This window comes from Entelurus aequoreus, linkage group LG04 (assembly GCF_033978785.1).
Source record: "Entelurus aequoreus isolate RoL-2023_Sb linkage group LG04, RoL_Eaeq_v1.1, whole genome shotgun sequence".
Taxonomy (NCBI): Eukaryota; Metazoa; Chordata; class Actinopteri; order Syngnathiformes; family Syngnathidae; genus Entelurus; species Entelurus aequoreus.
In genome coordinates, this window is record NC_084734.1 from 28,669,161 (window position 1) to 28,692,236 (window position 23,076).

The 23,076-nt window shown below is 38.4% G+C and overlaps 1 protein-coding gene across 1 annotated transcript in view; it reads right to left on the bottom strand.

The window, feature by feature from the left end:
* Window positions 1-1,081: 1,081 nt before the first annotated feature.
* Window positions 1,082-23,076, bottom strand: part of ylpm1 (YLP motif containing 1) — a 45,846-nt gene continuing 23,851 nt past the window's right edge. Inside the window, exons 9-21 of the mRNA XM_062044535.1 lie at window positions 22,243-22,423; window positions 14,795-14,982; window positions 14,558-14,706; window positions 14,423-14,485; window positions 14,216-14,335; window positions 13,552-13,728; window positions 13,393-13,476; window positions 13,235-13,318; window positions 13,034-13,108; window positions 4,627-4,678; window positions 2,869-2,996; window positions 1,560-1,745; window positions 1,082-1,299 (exon numbers count right to left, since the gene is read on the bottom strand). Of these exons, the coding sequence (XP_061900519.1) occupies window positions 1,599-1,745; window positions 2,869-2,996; window positions 4,627-4,678; window positions 13,034-13,108; window positions 13,235-13,318; window positions 13,393-13,476; window positions 13,552-13,728; window positions 14,216-14,335; window positions 14,423-14,485; window positions 14,558-14,706; window positions 14,795-14,982; window positions 22,243-22,423 (1,448 nt within the window). The 3' untranslated portion in view covers window positions 1,082-1,299; window positions 1,560-1,598. The remainder of the gene's footprint in view (window positions 1,300-1,559; window positions 1,746-2,868; window positions 2,997-4,626; window positions 4,679-13,033; window positions 13,109-13,234; window positions 13,319-13,392; window positions 13,477-13,551; window positions 13,729-14,215; window positions 14,336-14,422; window positions 14,486-14,557; window positions 14,707-14,794; window positions 14,983-22,242; window positions 22,424-23,076) is intronic.

Genomic DNA, 23,076 nt, shown 5'->3' on the forward strand with positions numbered 1-23,076 from the left:
CCTGTCAATAAAATTAAAGTTAAAAAGACTCATCTTCACCACTTCAGTCATCATTTTTTGAGCTTATTAAACTTCTCTATGACTCGAGCTCCAGACTTCTTCTTTTTTGAGATTGTGATTACTGCCACAAGTGGTGGAAAAGTGTATTACAACTGAGTATCGCTGCAACCCATAAGGACCACCGCTGAGAAACCGATATTTTTTGGCGGCTCTCTCTAGGGTGCTCGCCGCCCAAAAGTGGACCCCGGGCTTATGCTTAAGAAACACTGCTGTACACTATAATAGTATTTACAACATTGTTCCTTAAGATAACAAAACAGTTGTTGAAATGTGAGGTACTGTACAGTACATTTTGAAAAAAACCAAACAGAAACTAAGTGAAATGTACTCACTTTTTGTAAAACACGGTCAAATTACACAGAAAACAATGGTTCATAAGTAAAGCAAGAGTACAGAAAACAAAAGAATAAAGACTGATTCCCCATTTTCTTTTTATGTGACTACCCTTTCACATCATCTGTATCACTTGAAGGTTTTAGGTGATGTCACAAAGTTCAACAAGTCACTTGCGGACCACCAGTAAAGCCCACTTTGGGGAAACACTGCTCTATAACAACATGCTATTACATTCAAGTGACCAGCATCTTCACAACTTTGAGATGGAAAAGGTTCCTTAAAGATTTCACATTGAAAGACCTTGAAATAGAATTCCTAAAATCAAACTATGAAATGGGATCAAATATATCCATGGGATTCGAACATTCGAACAGTCACAACAATTATACATGTATACCATCTAACAGCCTTTGGAGGGCATTTCTATTGTTACTGCTCAAACATAGAAACTATGTAGTTACGTAAAGCATGAGTTGCGTCAAAGTACAGCTATTACATCCAAATATTAATCCTTTTTTTTAAACCCATGACATGAGGACATTGGATTAATAAAAGGACATGACCATTTGAAATTGTCAAGAAAATGGCAACATTACCAGTTTTGTATTGGCAAACACCACATGGGTGTAAGTAAAGCTATCAGAAAATATTCACATTCATTCATGTGTGTTAATGAGTGATACTGTAGTTATCATGCAAAATAACTCCACGTTTATTCGAAGTGTGTGAAATTTTATTGTTTTCTTACAGTCTATATGGGTCAAGAAACAACAATACAGATGAACGTATAAAATCATGACAAAAAATTTATAGACCAGAAGTAGACTTAAAAATATTTTGCAATCCTCATCAAGGAAAATAAAGACTTGACTGACCGAGTCTTATTTTTCATATTCTGGACACCTGCAGAAGAAAAAGAAACAATGTTGATACATTTATACCTCATACATTGATGAGCTACAATAAATCTGTTCTTGTTTACTTTAATATGAAAAATGTGCTGATGTTATTAGCACATCATGTTCTGTAACATTATTTTATCACACCCACTGTGGAAGACAATGAAATTACTTTTAACAAAGTCAAGGCAATTTTCCAGTTCGCAAATGAATAAGATGGCAGTTATCTAAAAAACCCTAGCATTAAAATAGAGACATACATACCTTCAAACAAAACAGAAACAAGTGGTTAAGATGATCTTCTTAGAAATACTTTGTACGGTTGAGCGCTTTCTGTGCAAGCACGCCACTGTCGTCTGTAATTTTGTCCCAGTCCGTTTGGCCCACCACAAAGCCGATAGCACGTTTTCGATCGGCGTCCTTTTGCTCTTCTAGGTCAGCCCATCGCACCTGAGCAACAAATAAAAGGGTGACCAGGATTTGGCCTCATGAACAGGAAATTGATGGATATTTACTCAATTACAGTACCAAACATATTTAAGGGGTATGGAATTGTGCTTTCGTGGGTGTATTTGTGAAAATGCATTTTGAAAGAATGTTAAAAAATAAATACTGCAAAATACAACTTAAAATTTAAATATAATAAGTCAATACTTAATAAATATTAATTTTATCACTTTCCTACATAAACTTAAGCTTTTTTGATGCTATTCCTGCTTTTATGCTCTCTATTGCAACACATGCTAGTATCGGACTAGAACTGTAGTAAATAAAACATTTTGTCGAGCCTTGTAAAGTTGTCTTGGTATTTGTGGTGTTTTAGCACATCTCACATTGACTTGTCCTGGATTTTCGTCTTTTATGTCATCGGTCCATTCACATTCACCACAATGTTTACAAACGCTGCCCTCGACGGCGGCTCCACAACCAGGTCCTGACCCAGGTTGTGACGTCGGCTTCCGTCACGCATTAACTTGTTTGTTCTGCAGACACAAATTGTTGCACTAATCCATCTCACACAAATATCTCTGCTTTGATTTCTTAATCTCCGCTGCTAGCTAAACTTTCCTGTAACATACTGCGCCGTATGTACAGCTCACAGGCTGGTTGTGCTCGATACATTATGACCGGGCTGCACTGGTACTTTAAGGTATGTTAAGAATGGTACTCTCAGAAATCAAAACATTTTGACGCGAGACTGAAGTTTATGCATTTGCTTTAAAATAAACACGTTAATATATTTTTAAGACCTTATATGGTTGTATCTTAAGACTTTTTACAAAATTTGAATAAAATTCAAAACATGTTAAGGCCTTAAATTAAAATGATTTGATTTTAGACTTTTTAAGACCCTGGGAATACCCTGGTTAAAGTAAACGTGGAGGTGTGGCATTTACTTTTAAATGGACAATGCACCAGGCAATTAATAGCAGAAGAACGATTATTAAAGAGCAAAGACCACTAGTTGAAGAAATACAGTCAGCTGAATACATTTAAGCAATGCTTTAGTAGAACAATGCTAATTTGTATGTAATCAATTCAGAAGATTTGTGGCACAGAAGTGTCAATTTACCCTTTTCTTTCCTGGCTGAGACTTGCGGGTGGCGTAGTCATCTGGCAGCTGAAGATAGTCCCCCATGCCTGCCGTGTGCTCGCTTCCACGCTTCCTCTTCCCGCTGCCCCTCAGACCATCCAGCTTGTCTGTATAAATATGATTATTGCTAATCAGTCCACTTGTCGATACATTACAACATTTATACAACTACACTTTAGTTCTCTGGTGGACCACTGTCAGTTCTGAGTTGTACCAACTAAACTTGCCCATTCACTCTACTGGTAAGCGGGGCTGCTTATGCCCCCAAATATTGGTTATGTTTTTGGGCTGTATACAAAGTGGAAAATAAGTATTTGATCCCTTATTACTTTTGTAAGTTTACACCCTTAAAGTTAAACAGTCCAGGATTCTAATGGCAGGTTTGTCGAGTGAAGCATCTCCAAAGCAGAATGTTTCCACTTCTATGTTTGACAATAGGAATGTTGTTCATTTTTCTGCCTCCAAACATGTCGAGTCAAGCTGATGCCATAGAGCAGTGGTCCCCAACCACCGGTCCGGGGACGGGTACTGGTCCGTGACGCATTGGGTACCGGGCCGCAGAGAAACATTAAATAATTTATTCACGACTGCAATTTCTCCGACTTAACTTTCGTCTGTCCCACCAATAAGCTTGTATATACTGTAGATGTACAATAAAACCCCCTCATAGGAAGTTGCCCTTTGTTCTATTTGTTATAACTTTTGTGACATGATACCATGAACATTAATGAACATATAAAATATAAATGTGACAGATTGTAGCCAAATTCTGATTTCCATCTGCAGTGCCCAGCAGGTTGATGGAACCTGCTGGGGATCTCATTGCAAAGAAACAAGCCCAAGGCTCCCACTAATTCAGCGTTATAGTGAGTTGTATTTTTCATGCACTTATTTTTGCTGTATTTATCTGGCACAAGTGAATAGCCCGTCCCTGGAAATAATGCCTACATTAAACCGGTCCGTGGTGCAAAAAAGGTTGGAGACCACTGCCATAGAGCACAATTTGGTCACATGTCGTGAACATATGAGACCATTCACATCATTTACACCCCCAACCCTAGTCTGGGTCATTCAGTTGTTCATTGACAGGCCTGGACAAGTCTTATTGAGCAGGCTCTTAATCCATTGCAGCAAAGTGTGTTTCTGATGTTTTTCTTGGTTACTGGTGGTGCCAAATCCCTTTTTTCGATAGGGCATCTTTTTGTTTGTGCAGGTCCCTCACTTTTCTCAGAATCATCCCTATCCTACAAAGGGAAATCTTGCATGGACCTCCATAGTGAGGGCCATTGACAGTTATAAAGTATTTGTCCGACTTGGGAATTTATATTGGTCTCTTTTTAACCAAGCTTCATCCGCTCAAGTGTTGTGTCGGTCTACAATCTTGTTCCTAGGGTGCTTTGTGAGGTCTTTGGTCTTGTCCATGTTGATGGAAAGGCTTGGATGGAAGTAACTGTAACAGGTGTCCTTTACCCATGCAATGAGTTGAGCTTTGATGTATTTCTCAAAAGGAATAGGACTAGTTTGTGTGCTTCATGGGTCAAAACCGGTCTGTTAGGTTAGGAATGCTTGCAAGTTAGTATGGGATCAAATACTTATTTTTCCCACTGCATTGAACACAATATAGCGCACATATAGTACAAGATGTTTATCGTCATAAATGGATCTGCTAATGCTGACAGTGAATAGTACTCATGCAAATAAACAATGAAATCATAAACCATGAAAGAACCAACCTACCGAGTTTTGCCTCAGATGTGTCCATCTCCCATTTGCTTTTTGGAATGTAGCCCTAAATCATGTAAAAAGACACTGCAGAAGTTAATTGAGGGGAAATGGTGGGATATGAGGAAGACAGCATAGCAATCGGCAGCAAAATGGAAAAGACTGGTTCAAGAAGTGTAATAAAAGACAAGTTATAATAGAAAGAAAGGATCTACAAAGCAGTTGTTAACATGCAAACATACTGTACTCTTTTTCGGTTGAGTGTAACAAATGTTCTAGACATCAAAAATCTAAATCCTTGACCATCTTTTTCTTCATCAGAAAGGTCATAAATATATATACATACTTATATGTATATACATAGGTGTGATTGGCACAGAACAAAAATACACCTAACGCAACGCGTTATTAGTCACTATTATTCATTATCTTACGTAAAAGTGTTTCCCACAGGTCGGCAAATTAACTGGCATTAATGGAGTCCTGGAGGGGGCGCGTGAATGTGATGCCATTGTGTAATATGTAATAAAAAAGATAAATAAATAATTGATATATTTAAAAACAAAGCTTTGTGTTTTTGTTCATAATTCGTATGAACATTTAATCTTTTTCTCATTACATGATGACTTGAACTATCCATTTTTTTCCCGCGCCATAAAAAAAAACAGCGGTGTGCAGCAGCTGTCCTAAGCGCCATCAATTGAACAGCAGCACTTGACCTAATCGTGTGAAACATGTCTATTAAATGACAAAATATAATCATATAACATTATTAGGGGTACAGATTTTACTCAAGTGAAAGTCCTTCAATGCTCAATTACATTTACTCATTCTCTGGACTCATACGCAAGCAAAGATTTAGTGGGTGCACAAATTCCTATAGGGAGCACACCACATGGGGAAAAAGTGTCTCCAAACTTTCTTTAGCACAATGGTTAATATTGGTCCTGTTAGTGGGACCCCAGGGAGACAAGCAAAAGTGTGTGTTGTGCAAGCATCCACACATGCGCAATTTAATAACAGCGGTGCAGTCTTTAATGCACGCTGAGGACTTGTATAGCACTTTTCTACCTTCAAGGTACTCAAAGCCCTATGACACTATTTGAAGCAAAGTGACCGGCTGCTGTTGCTCCTCTGCTACCGCAGTTGTGAAAGTGCTTGATTTGATATGCAGCGTAGCCTATATTTTAAAGGTTAATATTGCTGACGATTATGGCACCCTAAATCACAACATTACTGTTATTCACCTCACTGTCAGGGAAAAATATGTCGCACACATTTGACTTGCCTTGATTAGTACAAATTAAATACTGTAGAGTTGACTAATGTTGACTAAATAACAAAGCTGACTTGGACACCGCGTGTGTGGATTTTTTGAGGCTCCGTCTCCCCCCAAACAGACAAAGATAATACCGTACACTCCATTAATTGTGTTCCCAGTATGGAACAAACGTGGCCAGGTGCTAAACCCGAACTATCTTCCATTTGTTTGTGGAGGCGAGCCACGAGGACAAAAAAAAAAACACGCACACACCTTATCGGGGCCAGCAAAATTATCCAATTCATTTTCATCAATTGTTCAACAACGTTCCCCCACCAAAAAAATTCTCCATTGATTTAAACGATTCAAAAGGAATGACCATTTTGGTCTGACAAAATGAAAATCCGAAAAAAAACTGACAAATCACACCCTTGTATACAATATTTATTTCAAGTATTTTGCTTTCATTTGAGTTTGTTTTTCGAAGTAAATGCAATGTATATGGGATCCATTTCAGGGAAATTGTTTAAGGATATTTTATGTTTCAGTGAAACAAACAACAGATATATTCAATAAACAATGCATGCACCATTGACCATGTAAAAAGTCAAATAGTCATTGTTGACCAAGTTTCACATCTGTGCTAACTGGTTTGCAGACTCTGGTTTTGAGGACAAAATACAGACTAGACACCAAGAGGGTTCATGCAAATACAAAGGCGAAACAAGTGCACAGTCAATTGATAAACAAATAAAAATAACAGGAAACTTAAATTGAGTACCTTTATGATTATGTACACAGCCTATGGAGGGCAGAACTTTCTGCCAAAATGAACATTATATTTAACTAATATACCGTAATTTCCGGACTATAAGCCGCTACTTTTTCCCCTCGTTCTGGTCCCTGCGGCTTATACAAGGGTGCGGCTTATTTACGGCCTGTTCTTCTCCGACACCGACAAAGAGGATTTCGGTGGTTTTAGTACGCAGGAGGAAGACGATGACACAATGATTAAAGACTGACTTTTCATATACCGGTAGGCTGGTTATTTTGATAAAGTACAGGCGAGCACTTTGTATTACTTTGCACCGTTGTATTATTTGTACTCTGCACGAATGCTGTTCGCCATGTCAAAGATGTGAAAGTTTGATTGAATGATTGAAAGATTTATTGTTAATAAATGGGACGCTTTGCGTTCCCAAACAGTCATCTCTGTCCCGACAATCCCCTCCGTGGTAGCAGGAACCCCTATATACTACGGTAATTACACATCAAAACCCTGCGGCTTATAGTCGGGTGCGGCTTATATATGGAGCAATCTGTATTTTTCCCTAAATTTAGCTGGTGCGGCTTATAGTCAGGTGCGGCTTATAGTCCGGAAATTACGGTAAATTAATATAATTGCAGACGATTACAAAGCAAAATGCCCAAAATAGAATTACGGTAAAGCATGGAGAACATATTGAGTGACATTTGGTAACTAGGACACATTTCCATGAGCAACATATTCATTGCTAAAGAAATCTTCAATAATTTTTGGTAAAACATTCCATAGATCAATAATTACCAATATGTACCGTGGGTTTCAAGGTCTCACAGGGCCCTAAAAATGTTTTTTTTTTTTTAAGATTAAACATAGTGTTAACTTTTATTTTTAAAGTATTTGCTGGGTTGCATGTAACAGATGTAAGCGCTTGGGGTGGCGAACAAATATATTCGCAGCAGTAAGTGAAAGCAAAGTGAAGTAAAAATGCTGCATAAATGCGCTGTTTTTGTCTGTGGAAATTGTACTGATTATTTTCATAGGTTGGTAACTTATTGATTCACGTAAAATCAAACGGTACAATATAAAATACTTTTGTTACATGCGATGTCACGCCGGGTTGCAGACTTGGAGGCGGCCCAAACAGGTGTATTCATAGTGGACTGCATAGTGGTAAAGTTGCAATTTTCAATGCAAACAACAAGCCAGATAGAAAGCGCTCACTTTTCAAAATGCACTAGCTGGATGCTAATTTATATTGGATATGTCATATTGCATGCAACTGGTTAACATTAGAGATTTTACATGTTCAATTTAACACCTCCAAATTTGGTCATTAAAACAACAAAGCTACGCGTTACAATCAAACAGCTGGTGTGTAATAAGTACAATACTTAAAGACTGGGACATTCAAGTAAATGGCAAATACTGCTTCCTGGCTACAGCAGGACACCTAGGACATACTAAAATAAATGCATACTTTGTGATATCACAGTATATATATTCAAAAAAGAGAAACTTTTTTAGTTTTGGTCACCTTATTTACATCCTGACACTTTCAATGTGTTGGTTTAATCTCATTGCTCTGCAAAACTGCCTTCTGTGTAGTGCTCCGTAGCCTACGTAATACTGCCATCTAATTGCTAGGAATTGCAACTGCATGCAAAGTCTACTATATAGTACTTACAAATGAGACTCAGAACTGTAAGAAAATCAGATATAACTAAACAGCACACTTATCAGTATAATGTTAAATATTGAATAAAAAAAAGATTTTATCATGAAACAATGAACAGTTATTATCACATGAACAAATACCAAATTACTTTCAATTGGTATTGTTCAGTACTGGTCTCGATTCCCAGTTATCAGAATTGGTACCGTATCGGATTAAATGTGAAAGGTGCCTATCCCTAATCTTGATACTGCTGGACAACAGGAAAGCAACTTAAAAATGCAACTAAACTTTCAGAAAAAAAAAATAACTTTACACGATTAATGCAGCTGCAGGCGGCGAATTATGACAGCAAAATATTTGGGTGGCAACAGAAGAGCGACTACAAAAACAAATTTGATCCATTTGATGTTATGAGCAAATTGCTTGACAACACCAATAAACAATGATCGGATTACTCAATGCCATCAAATACCTACTTACCTATGCACGATTTAATAAGTACAATTTTGTTTTTCATAGCTTATGAAAATAAATGATGTGCCTTCTTCTGTAGGCGGCCAGATAGTTGGAAGTCTACTTAGGGGATGTTGACTCTAAAATATTATGAAAAGTCTTTCTTCTTAAGACTGTACAGCTCCAATCTATCACATTCAGCTATTTCCTGATGATATCTGGCTTTTATAGTTGACTCTAACACTTTCCAATACTGCTGCTAAATAAATGGGAGCTTTTGAATTGTTTGCCCACCAAGCAAAAGCGGAAGTGAATCGAGGTCACGTGGTTGCAACCCAGCGATATGTATTTTACTATTGTTTTGTGTGCAAGGACACAGTGGAACAAACAATACATTTTAGTAACTTGACTTCTGTAGTACTGAAGTACTTACTGTAATGTTCGAAACATGAAGCATTTTAAGAAGCAAAGCCCCACATGCTTTGTTCTTTGCATTTAAGAGCAAATAGTAAACAAAAAAATACCCCATTATGTCAACTTTGAAATTCTACCAAAATACAGGAAGTATTAAACGACTATCAACAAAGTCCTAAAAAGGAACATTTTGTCATGTTTCCAGTGATAAAAATCATACAACAAAATGTTACAATTTTATTATATATATATATATATATATATATATATATATATATATATATATATATATATATATACACACACACACACACATATATATATATATATATATATATATATATATATATATATATATATATATATATATATATATATATATATATATATATATATATATATATATATACATATATATATATATATATATATACACACATATATATATGTATACATATATATACACACATATATATATATATACATATATATATATATATATATATATACATATATATATATATATATATATACATATATATACATACATATATATATATACATACATATATATACATACATATATACATATATATATATATATATATATACATATATATACATACATATATATATATACATACATATATATACATACATATATACATATATATATATATATATATATATATATATATATATATATATATATATATATATATATATATATATATATATATATATATATATATATATATATATATATATATATAAGTGCATGGGACACTGCCCGTTTTTATGAGTGGGGGTCTGGAGGGATTTTTGAACGTAAGGTATCTGTACTAAATAGTTCAGAATTCAATGTACATCCTAAAAGACATACAAAATACATTTTAAAAGGTCCTCAAGGGCCCCAGTATTTGATAATTCTTTTGAGCTCAAATAGGTTCATTTTGAAAATGGGTTTATATTTTGTGTTCAAAAAAGTTTGTTGGGTATAACAAAATGAATATCGCCAATCTTTTGTTGAGACACAGGCAAAAAAATTATTTGGTACAAATGTGAAACATCTGCCTCAAAGGCTGCAAATTGAAAATCGTATGAAACTTGTTTCATAATTTAAAAGTCAGACATTAAAAACAATATTAAAGATAAGTCATAGCAATGTCTTGTGCTGCACCAATCACTATCAAACTGGAACACCGAACACAAATAAAATGGTTGCATACAAACAATCGCTATTAGCTACAGTTTAACTACAAATTATTAGATGAACTTTCCGCATGTTAATTGGGAAAATAGTGCTGTCCACACAGCAGCTAGGTGTTATATTTCCCAATTGACAAAATTAGGCAAAAGTTACATGTATTGTACATATTTCCAAAAAATGTTTTTTGTATCCAAACAATTGTGCATCTGTTAAAAAGAAGGGGGCAATGACAGTTAACAGCTAGACTGATCTAACAGACATCCCTTTTATGGTTCAAAGTGTATAATCCAAAACATTATAAAAGCATGCTTGCATTGTTGAGAATGTATGGAATTTAGGGCTGCACGATTTTGGCCAAAAATAACATTCACTTTTTTTTTGTGCTCTGAAAACTTGATTTTCGATTAGGATTTCTTGGTAAAACTACAAAAGACAAAAAGGTGGGGGCTGCTGATAGCATCATGTTATTTGTAATGAGACAGGCTAATAAAAGGCTAAAGAAATGTTATACATATACTTAAAGACTAATCTTTGTGTTTTTATTCATTGTTCGCATCAACATGTCAGCCTTTTCTCATTACATTTTGTCCTTTGCTCTATTTTTCACTTTTGGATGGTTTCTTGTTTATTTTATTTCTTCAATGTGCTATACAGGCCAATGAAAAAGCTGTTTTCCACAAATGTTTCCTGTACCACACTTCGCCTTCCTGGTGAAATATGTATGTTGATCCATATGCAAAATTGTTGATCAAATACAGTTATTCAATTACATTTTAACATATCTGAAAAGGAGTAGAAAGAAGCACATCTTATTTTCAATCCTACGCCTTCTCCATGCCTTTTGACCTATGAGATAGTACATAACTTTTACATGTTCAAATTAACTTTACTTCCTGTGTGAACGTAAGGAAGGTGTTGGATAATAATGAATAAGTAATACATTATTGGTAGTAGTCACTGAATGTTTTGTATACATATTGTAGAATCTGTCATAATCTGTTACTATTGTAGTTCTTAGCAATTAGAAAAGTGGTTGGAGGTTTTCTGTGTGTTGGTACATGCAGAGTAACTATATTACCCAGAAGTCTTAGCGGTAGAGTGGAACAATAAATGTAAACAAAAGTACTGGCGCAGACAGGAGCAAGTGCGAATATCCTGCAAAGTTGTAAACAAAGAGTTCCTGTGTTGCTGAAAGCTGCTGTTCCTGCATTATTGAAACATGCAGCAAACATGACATTCTACACTTTGCACGCAATTTTATGTTCGCCGTAGAGAAGTATCAAGGTACAGAGTATCACTCCTTGTGATTCGTAGCACATCGATCCTTCAGTATCATTTGACCATCGTCATTCATATTAGGCCTAGTCCTATCATATACTGAGGTACCACTGTGTATGTATGTATGTTATACATACATATACAGTATATATATATATATATACACATACATATACAGTTTATATATATATGTAAATACACACATATACAGTATATATATATACACATACACTACCGTTCAAAAGTTTGGGGTCACCCAAACAATTTTGTGGAATAGCCTTCATTTCTAAGAACAAGAATAGACTGTCGAGTTTCAGATGAAATTTCTCTTTTTCTTTCTGGAGCATCACATTTGTGGGGTCTAATTGACCCCACAAATGTGATGCTCCAGAAACTCAATCTGCTCAAAGGAAGGTCAGTTTTGTAGCTTCTGTAACGAGCTAAACTGTTTTCAGATGTGTGAACATGATTGCACAAGGGTTTTCTAATCATCAATTAGCCTTCTGAGCCAATGAGCAAACACATTGTACCATTAGAACACTGGAGTGATTGTTGCTGGAAATGGGCCTCTATACACCTATGTAGATATTGCACCAAAAACCAGACATTTGCAGCTAGAATAGTCATTTACCACATTAGCAATGTATAGAGTGTATTTCTTTAAAGTTAAGACTTGTTTAAAGTTATCTTCATTGAAAAGTACAGTGCTTTTCCTTCAAAAATAAGGACATTTCAATGTTACCCCAAACTTTTGAACGATAGTGTATATTTGTGTGTTTATTTGTGGGCAACAATAAATGGGAAATACTGACGTGTGTGGGGAGCTCCATATGTCTATGCAGACTGGAGTGGAGAACACTCTCGCAGGAAGGAGGAGCTTCGCTTGGAGGTGCAAGACAACGTCGATTTAACAAATTTTTATTTTTTTTAACATCGTCCTAATTAATTCATTAGATTGCGGATTAAAGACAAATAATCGTGCAGCCCTAACAGAAATGTGTAAACAAACCACCTCAACAAGCTTCAGTGTATACCACAAGCAGCAAATCTACAGCAATATTTCATAGTCAGGCTGCATTTCCATCATCTGTACAATAATTCCCTGTTAATTGGTTAATACTTTCGGTTGTCCCCGGAATAAAATACAAATGACTACATCCTAACAGCAGAGTATCTTGGAAGGTTTCTGTTATTGTGTCACTCTATTCCAATAACCACACCCAATAATTGCATTATTGGCATGATCAAAAAAAACATCTGAATTAAAAACCTGATAGATTAATAAAATAATGTTATTAATTATGAACAAAGAGTGGTGAATAATTCTATTAACTACAAGAATGTAAAAAGCGCATAATTTCCTACCAGGTCACCCTCTTCTTCCTCCTCTCTCTTGGCTTCTTTTGGCTCATCCTCAGGATTAAAGTCCTCCATTTCCACCTAGTAACAAAGGGTTTTTATATTAGTTTGAGCAATTAGAAAGAACCCATGTTACCAATTATCCTCCAATTGAATTTCAACATTTCTATTATAGGCACACTAATAAATCCAAAAGGGAGAATTTACCTCTTCTATAGCAGCATCCTGTAGCAGGGATCGGACATCCAAGCGGACCATGTGACGTGGCGTGGACTCCCAGTTGTTGGCTATCTGCATAGATGACACGACAACCACACTTAGCCTTTAAATTTTTATTCTTATAAAAGCAGCCTAACTTTACAGACCTTGGTTATGTCCTTAAGTGAGCGTCCGTGGGCATTTCTCTTTGCACATGTGTGGGTGTCAGCAGTTATTTCAGCAATATAAACCTTTGACAAAACAAAAATATCAACGAACACATAATACCGTGACATGATTTACGGCAGCATGTACAAACAACACACCTCAAAACCTTTTGTTTTAGCAGCGCTCCAGAACTGATCAAAATGGTTAACCCTGTCATTAATAGTGTCTATTATGATGAAAGGGAAAAAGCCGTCATCCAGAGTTTTCTTGAAAGTCTTTAGCATGTTGCTTCGGTAGGTATCCTCCATTTCCGGCTCATACTCGTACTCGAGGACCTGAAAACAAGATAGCGTTTTTTGTTACAATTGTAACTCACTGTACTGACCTGCATGTGGGAAGATCGTATATATAAGATGGAATATTTGATTCCTCATATTTTGTTGCCATTATTTCTTAGCTGCTTGATAGTTAGACTGTTCATTGATGACCACCATCTTAAAATTGGCAACATAACGCCTGTTATTTGCTCACTTTGGTTTGGGTGTGTGTGATAGAATATAACTTCATTTCAATAAGGACGATACAGTTCAACATAATTTCAAAACAATTAAGGAACAAATAAAGCTGATTTGCTAAAGAAAAAGAAAAACATTTCTTCACCTGCTGGTTTGCATGCACTGTATTAACTCGCTAGAGGTTAAACATAAGACAACCCATGATTTAAAAAATCTGAGTCATATTTGGTTTTACAGTATTTATCGGTCATGCTGTTGGGGACAATATACTGGATTTGCATGTGTATAACGAATAAGTGACACTCACCTTTCTTTTGACCCTCCTCCCCGTGTCTGGGTCTTTCTCGACTTTTTCAACCTCGCTCATGAAATAGTCGTCTAAAACCAGAACTCTCGGTGGAGCGCCGCCACAGTCCACCTCCTTGTCCTTTGCATTGCAGACAAGGGTGAAGTAGATTTATTACTTTCATTTAAGTATTCAGGTATTTCTGTGTCCTAAAGTGATACCACTAACCCGTATGAGCTTTGCGACATGGCTCTTTCCGCTGCCAGGAAACCCTCTCATAATGATGACAATCTGTCATGACAAAGATGTCAAATGAGCACTAAAATGAAGTGATTCAACACCAAACAAAGCAAGAGTAAATACCCTCTCTGGCCTGGATTTCCTTCCAGGTTGTTTCAGAATATCATCCACGTTCTTAATTTCAGGCTTCTTTTCGACTTGTGGCGGTGGTTGAGGTGGGGGTGCAAGTGGTGCAGTTGGGGGCCCTCTATCCTCTGGGTAACCTCTTCTGTCTATTGGGAGATAGTAATGAGTTTTTGGGATGAAACAAACAATTAAATTAAAAAAATTAAGGAGTAAAATATCTATTTGCAAACATACCGAATGGTGAAGAACCATGGGTATAGCGTTCAGGCCCACAGTCGAGGGCAGAGCGCTCATAGGGAAGTCTATCATAACTGGGCCTGCCAAAAGGGTCTTCTCGATCACGGCTTCCACTTCTGTCTCTCTCGTGAAAGTCTCGGTCTCGCTCTCTGTATCCTGGACGAAGATGTGGTGCCGGTGGAGATCTACATGGAAGACAAAGACAAATAGCATTCATTGCCTCAGACTGGCACAAAGGGCTGGGCAATTATATTACAGTTCGGCGACATGGGTTTTTCAGGGTTGATACCGATTAGTAGTAGTCAAGGAGGCTGATAACCAACATTTGGAGTTTATATTCATTTGCAGCAAAAATCAGCTAAACCTGAATAGTATGTCAGTAAACAGCTGGACAAGGCTTTAAGTTTGTTTTATTTTAAAATGTTTTGGAAAACGTCGGACCAGTAGCAACATGTTTTATGCGTCGTTTTGAAGGAGGATAGAGATGCCCTTTCTTTTATACCTGTTGGGAGCGCATTCCACATTGATGTGGCATAGAAAGAGAATGAGTTAAGACCTTTGTTAGTTCGGAATCTGGGTTTAACATGGTTAGTGGAGCTCCCCCTGGTGTTGTGGTTATGGCGGTCATTTACGTTAAGGAAGTAGTTTGACATTAACTTTGGTATCAGGGAGGTGTAGCGGATTTTATAGACTAGGCTCAGTGCAAGTTGTTTAACCCTGTCCTCCACCTTGAGCCAGCCCACTTTGGAGAAGTGGGTAGGAGTGAGGTGGGATCTGGGGTGGAGGTCTAGAAGTAACCTGACTAGCTTGTTCTGAGATGTTTGGAGTTTAGATTTGAGGGTTTTGGAGGTGCTAGGGTACCAGGAGGTGCATGCGTAATCGAAAAAGGGTTGAACGAGAGTTCCCGCCAGAATCCTCATGGTGCTTTTGTTGACCAGAGAGGAGATTCTGTAGAGAAATCTCGTTCGTTGGTTAACCTTTCTGATTACCTTGGTTGCCATTTTATTACAGGAAAGGTTAGCCTCTAGAATGGAACCTAGGTAGGTGACCTCATCTTTCCTGGTGATAACAATGTCACCCACTTTTATAGTGAAGTCATTGACTTTCTTAAGGTTGATGTGGGACCCAAACAGGATGGATTCCGTTTTACCCAAGTGTATGGATAGCTTGTTGTCAGCGAGCCAGGTGCAAGTTCTACAGAGCTCAGCACTGAGGATTTTCTCCACCTGTGACTTGTCCTTGTCGGATACCAGCAGGGCAGAGTCATCCGCAAACAAAAACAATTCACAGTCGCATGCCGATGACATATCGTTTATGTATATTAGGAACAGTAAAGGTCCCAATATAGACCCCACAGCTCACCGAGAGGGGGGGGGGCACGGTGCCGTTCACCTCTACCACCTGCTCCCTCCCCTCCAAGTAAGATTGCATCCAGCTCCATGAGGTTTTGTTAAATCCGATTGCTCTGAGCTTATCCAACAGTATAGCGTGGTTAACGGTGTCAAAGGCCTTCTGAAGGTCCAGCATGACCATGCCGCAGTATTTGCCCGCGTCCACCTCATGTTTGATGTGGTCGGTCAGATAGAGAAGGCATGTGTCAGTGGAGTGGTTAGTTCTGAAGCCGGATTGGAATTTGTACATGAGTTTATTAGTGGCAAGGTAACTATCGACCTGTTCATAAACTATTTTCTCCATTACTTTCGAAATGGAACTGAGAACAGAAACAGGTCGGTAGTTGCCAGGTTCCAATTTGCTTCCTTTTTTAAAGAGGGGAGTTACTCTTGCTATCTTAAAATCTTTTGGTACTTGGCCTTGTGTAATTGATAGGTTTATTATGTGCGTGATGATCGGGGCAATGATGGATGCAGAGTCCTTGAGGAATCTGGAGGGAATATTATCAAGGCCGGTGGCCTTGTTAGGGTGGAGCGCGCTCAATTTTTTAAACACCTCATCAGCTGTGACCATTTCTAATTTGAAATCATCGTTTGATACTCCTAGCTTTCTGTAGAAGGCTTTAATGTGTTCTACACCAAAGCGACCAGAGTGGTGGGACAGCTTGTTGACAAGAGTTGCGGCTATGCTGGTGAAAAAGATGTTAAGTCTGCTAGCTACCTCCATTTTGTCTGTAATGAGGGAGTCACCCTCCTTGATGCTGATGTTGGTGAGTCTGGTTTTAAGTTTCTGGCTGCAACCAGGAAGCTGGTTGTTGAGAATTTTCCAGAGCTCACGTGGCTTATTTGTGTTTTCCTCTATTTTGTCGTTAATGTAATTTTTTAAAAATCTTTGATCCTGACTGTTTTCACGGGAGCCATGTCATTTAGTATCTTTAGGAACGCCGTTTTGAAGCGATCCCAAGCAACATCGACCAGGTTGCTCGCGAGCACAGGGGACCAGTCCCACTCATCTAATTTTAAATTGAAATTGTCATTGGAGTATTTTTTGAGGGATCTGGATTGGGCTGTTATGTGGCCATTGGCTTTGGGTTTACCTTTATTGTGTGTGTCTAAGAGGAGCATCAACATTTGCATTTCAAAATATAGGAAATCTTTTGGGAAAATTGGTAAAAATATGCTATTTCGCTACATTATAACTCACCAGCTACTCAATTTTATAGCAGTTTATAGATTTAATACATTGTAAGGTTTATTTGTGAGGATCCCTGAAATATTGGTTGGTTTAAGTTTATTTTGAACATGTACAGTCCCTGATAAAAATTGTGTCGCTTGTGTACAAGTTGACCTTAAATGCCCCTCAAAGATGTTTAGTAATTTTTTCTTTTTTTTACGAGAAATGGCTAATCTTATTCCCAACAGCTTTTGAAATAGTTTTCTGGTGCTAAAACGAAACTGCGGAAAAGCATTCTAACATTCACAGCTTGGTAGAGCTCACCGAGTCAGTTTTTGCAAGGACAAAAGTCTTGTCACCTTGTCATATGATGCACTCAATCTTAGATTACAGCCTCCCCTGTGATCAGTCATCGATCAATCAACTAATGGGCGTGTAAAAAAAGAACCCCAGCACACCAGACCTTCACAGCAACTGACAATATGACTAAGACTCACCCTGAGACCAAAGCGTTGATTATCAAGAGGCTGAAGACCAGATCCACTGCTAAGGTGGCAGACACCTTCAATGTGTCTCAATGTCAATTGCAAAAAATAAGAAAAATATTTGAAGACAACTGCTTGGGAGGACCGTTTGTAGGCTCAAAAATGTCAAAGCCAGACCCCTTTCCACTGCAGCAGAGCTCCACTAGGCCTGGTCAAGTCTCCGTGTCAACTCGAACAGTTTGTAGAATTCTGTCTTGAAATGGCCTCCATGATCGAATCAGTGCCCGCAAACCAGCAATAAACAAAAGGCAATTTTCAAAATGTGTGGTATTTGCCAAAGCCCACAGCCAGCTAAAAGGATGGACGCTGGAAAAGTGCCAGAAGGTGGATTTCGCAGGTTACTCAAAAGTCGGAACTGGGAAAATCTTATCAATTCCCATCCCTACAACGGGACTGTAAAATATTTTGCAGTGTTATTTTATGTTTTTCTTATGTGTTTTACTGTTATATCAGGGTTTCCCCTCAATGTAATTGAATGTGGCACGACGCCACAGCATTTTTTATTACCGCCACACCTTGAAAATAAGGGCTTTTATTTGTACTTGAAAACTAATTAAAATATATTGTAGCCCCCAGAAAAAAAATCAAAGTCTGACGCTATTTTTAAGTTTTATTACCAATCCTATGATAAACAACGGCACAATTCCAACAGGTTTTACCTCCCATGAAAACACTATCATGTTCTTGAGTCTTCGCTTCCCCGCCGGACACACAACAACGCTTCCTCATTCTCCGCAAATCACCTTTCAGGCACGGATGGTGTGTTTGTAAACATGGGAAAAACTGACACCAAATCCAAACCACACGAACATAAAACATTATCATTAGTTGGTCTTTACAGTATGAATTGAAAATCCAAACCACACGAACATAAAACATTAACATTAGTTGGTCTTTACAGTATGAATTGATATATCCATCCATCCATTTTCTACCACTTGTCCCTTTCATGGTCTCTGGGGGTGCTGGAGCCTATCTCAGCTGCATTCGGGCGGAAGGCGGGGTTCACCCTGGACAAGTCGTATATGTAGCCTATTTTTGTGTTCTATTTACAAGTGATGTACCGAAAACTTGACCACCAAAAAAATACTTTGATCATCAAAAACCACGCTACCGAAACCGAATGTAAACAAAACGCACGCCATTGTCTGGAGCGTTGTCAGCATGTCTGCGATGTGTATGTGATTTTTATACATATTGCAGATATACCCGCGGACAGCCATGTACAAAATGTGCAAATATTAAGCGTAAGAGGACAGTGGCAGCTTTTAAGAAGAGAAAGTCCAACGAGAGCAACAGCGCGAAGCAAGTGTGACATCATGCTTGCTTTAGCCTTTTTTGTCAGGGACACCGAGGGACAGAAGTAGAGTCTCTAAACACGAGTACATTCTATAATAACACCAGAAGAAGATGCTAGATGTATTTTTTAGCTGTTTTAAAATTTTTTTAAAGTCAATAAAAGTCTGTAAACACTTGAAAAAAATCTCAACAAAGTATCTTGTACAACAAGCGGTACCAATTGAAAATATGGCATAACGAAAAAAAAAAAAATGTTAATACTAAATAATAAAAACAGGTTTGTACATTTTTGTAGTCTTTTTAAAGAAAACCATATCGTCATAGCAAATTACTCAATGATGTCATTGTGCCCATAACCACAACCCCACCACCACAGGTATTTTGGCAGTTTAGGGGAGACCCTGAATAATGTAAAATATTTTTCCATGTTCATCTTATTTCATTTGCTGTTAGATAGATTTTTCGGACACGTGACTTTTGATTGAAAATGAACAAAGTGTTGTGCCAACAAACCAACATGGCCACTCTGCAGCAAACAGAGTGCGACCTATTTGAGTACGCAAGGGGCCCAGATCTTACCACTAAAAGCAGATGCGAGCAAAAAATGCAAACTATGCAACCGAATCTATCCCTATACATTACCAAAATAAGATTTGTCGAGGGAATATCCGTCTGTCACATTCCCAGACATGTTGAACTATCTGGTGCTCCAAATACCATTCTACACAGCAAAACAGATGGAAGTTTGGAAAAACATGGAAGTCTACAACTTCTTTGTGTGTGACTGGGTCAAGGAAATTGGTAGCAAGACGCTCCCAGATAAATATGCATCACTTTTGCTCGGGTAAGATTGCATTTCATGATTTAACTTTATGTCTAGTCCAGTGGCGTGCCGTCACTAGAGGCAGGGGAGGCGGGGCCTCACCTGCCATCATGGAAAGAAAAAAAAAAGTAAAAAGAAAAATGTTTTTATTAAATTGTTATATGTATCCAGTGATTATACTAAAGTTATTTTCCATTTAACTTCACCAGTTTTAGATTATTTTTATTTTCACATTTGCCGTTCAAATACTGAGAAGAGACGGTGCGGTATTCAGCAGCCAGTTGAGGCACGTCACTGATTTGTGCCTCAACATGGATTGTGCACAATGACTCGGCTAACTGCTGAGCTGCTGTGCAGTGAGACCGTATTGCTATATGAATTATATTATACATTTCCATAGTTTAGTTAGCTGAGGTATATAATGTCCAGTGTATTTTGTCAACAACTGTATGTGTGTAATGTGCTGAGCATTCATAATACTGCTGCAAAGACACACTGTGTGAGGCTCGTCTCATAACCCCGCCTCCTGGTGCCAAGCATCTCCGCCGCAGAATGCACCCCCGACGGGAGCGCCGCGGCCACACCAACCAAAGCCCACACCCAAACCCTCCACGTGCCAGACCGAATCACCCAAAAAAAGTCACTTAACAAGAAGCCAAAAAGTGCAAAAACAACAATGCTCGCGCTGCAGGAGCCGCGAACGACCGCAGGGACACAACATTAGGTACACCTGCACTGCAGGTTCATATGTTTTTAAATTTGACTGTGATGATGCAGGGCAGCACGGTGAAAGAGGGGTTAGTGCGTCTGCCTCACAATACGAAGGTCCTGGGTTCGATTCTGCGCTCGGGATCTTTCTGTGTGGAGTTTGCATGTCCTCCCCGTGACTGTGTGGGTTCCCTCCGGGTACTCCGGCTTCCTCCCACCTCCAAAGACATGGGGATAGGTTGATTGGCAACACTAAAATGGTCCCTAGTGTGTGAATGTGAGTGTGAATGTTGTCTGTCTATCTGTGTTGGCCCTTGGGTGAGGTGGCGACTTGTCCAGGGTGTACCCCGCCTTCCGCCCGATTGTAGCTGAGATAGGCTCCAGCGCCCCCCGCGACCCCGAAGGGAATAAGCGGTAGAAAATGGATGGATGGATGGATGTGATGATGCAGTCGTGCCTCACCAGACATTAACCTCACCGCACGCCACTGGTCTAGTCATGTTTGTTGCCGTTTTTGTTGTACGCTGTCGTTTACGAGTACATGCGTTTTCCCCCGTTATCAAAATATAACTATACATCTCAAAGTTGTGTATGTGCTCAAGCTTCATTTACAATTGCTCGTAACAAAAATGTGTTTTAAGAAATACAAATAAATATCAAAATAATATTTAAATGGGAAATACTAAACGTTAAAGTTATATCAAACCTTTAACGAAGTGATCACTGCAAACTCGTGCCTAAAACATCACCAGACTAAGGCATTTTTTCTTTGAGAAAGGCAAAATACCGCCCTGAGCGCTATGACAACAGACGCTCGCTGGCCCACCACTTAGTGCCTCGCAGAGTTAACGAGCCGGTCATGAAGTCAGTTGAATACAACCTATACTCATCCATCCATTCTGTACCGCTTGTCCCTTTCGGGGTCACGGGGGGTGCTGGAGTCTTTCCCAGCTGCACTTGAGCGGAAGGCGGGGTACACCCTGGACAAGTCGCCACCTCATCGCAGGGCCAACACAGATAATATTCACACACTAGGGCAAATTTAGTGTTGCCAATCAACCTATCCCCAGGTGCATGTCTTTGGAGGTGGGAGGAAGCCAGAGTACCCGGAGGGAACCCACGCAGTCACGGGGAGAACAGGCAAACTCCACACAGAAAGACCCCGAGCCCGGGGATCGAACCCAGGACCTTCTTATTGTGAGGCACACGCGCTAACAACTGTACCACCGTGCTGCTACCTATTCTCACTATGTTAGTTAAAACAGAACTAATCTTTAGTTTTTAGATGCTTTAACACTGTCAAGTTAAAAACAATGTAAAATAATTTATATTAATAGAGATCACCTCGCCCGACTGACACATACTGATGGTAAGGTAAGGAAAGAGAACCTTTCCTCACCCATTAGTAGTACGCTTTAATTTAGAAAACAAAAGCAAGAACAATTTTACATATAAATGCAGAACACTTCTAAAAACTTGGAAAATAGGGGTTGATGAGGCACTACCTTCCATCTCGCTCTCTTGGTGGATAGCGTTCCCTCCCAAATCTTTCTCTTTCTCTTTCATATTCAGGTGGAGGTTTTTCTCTGTAGAGCTCTCTTTCTCGGCTGTACTCACGGCGGTCCATGTAAGGGTCCGAGCGTCTGTCATAGTATGGATCCCTGCCATAAGGATCTCGGAGCGGCTCTAGGAGCAGAACACAGCAATACATAAAAGATCTTGTGCCATAAAATGAAGGTCCCTTGCGAAAAATCAATTTTTAACGGTGTACTTACAGAAGTGTGTCCATAGAGGAGCACAGCTTTGTATAAAAGAAGGCTTCGCTATCTCATAATCTCACAACTATCCAGCTACATATGTGGAAGCAGTAAGTTTGATAATTGTGTTTTTCTTCAGGCTTACCTAGCGTGACATTATGTTAAAAAGTGAGTGTAATATTAAAGCACAGCAGCTCACATAGCTATCTATGCCTGTATTGCTAATGTTTTTGTCCTTTTGTTCCACACGTTAATGTTACATTGTTGTATGAGATATATCTATTACATTGGACAAGTACAAAGTAACAGTGTCTGTAAAAAGTGAACAAAATGCATAACAGTGCTTCTTGGAGCCACACACTGTTGAAGACACATTGATTGATTAATTGATAGGCAAACACAGCTCTATAGCATTATAGTTTATTAAAAGCACTTTAAATTTGAGCATTAAGGCTAGACTTTGGCTAGATTAAGATTTTGTCCAACACACTTCCAACTAGGGCTGGGCGATATATCGATATACTCGATATATCGCGGTTTGTCTCTGTGCGATATAAAAAATGACTATATCGTGATATTCGA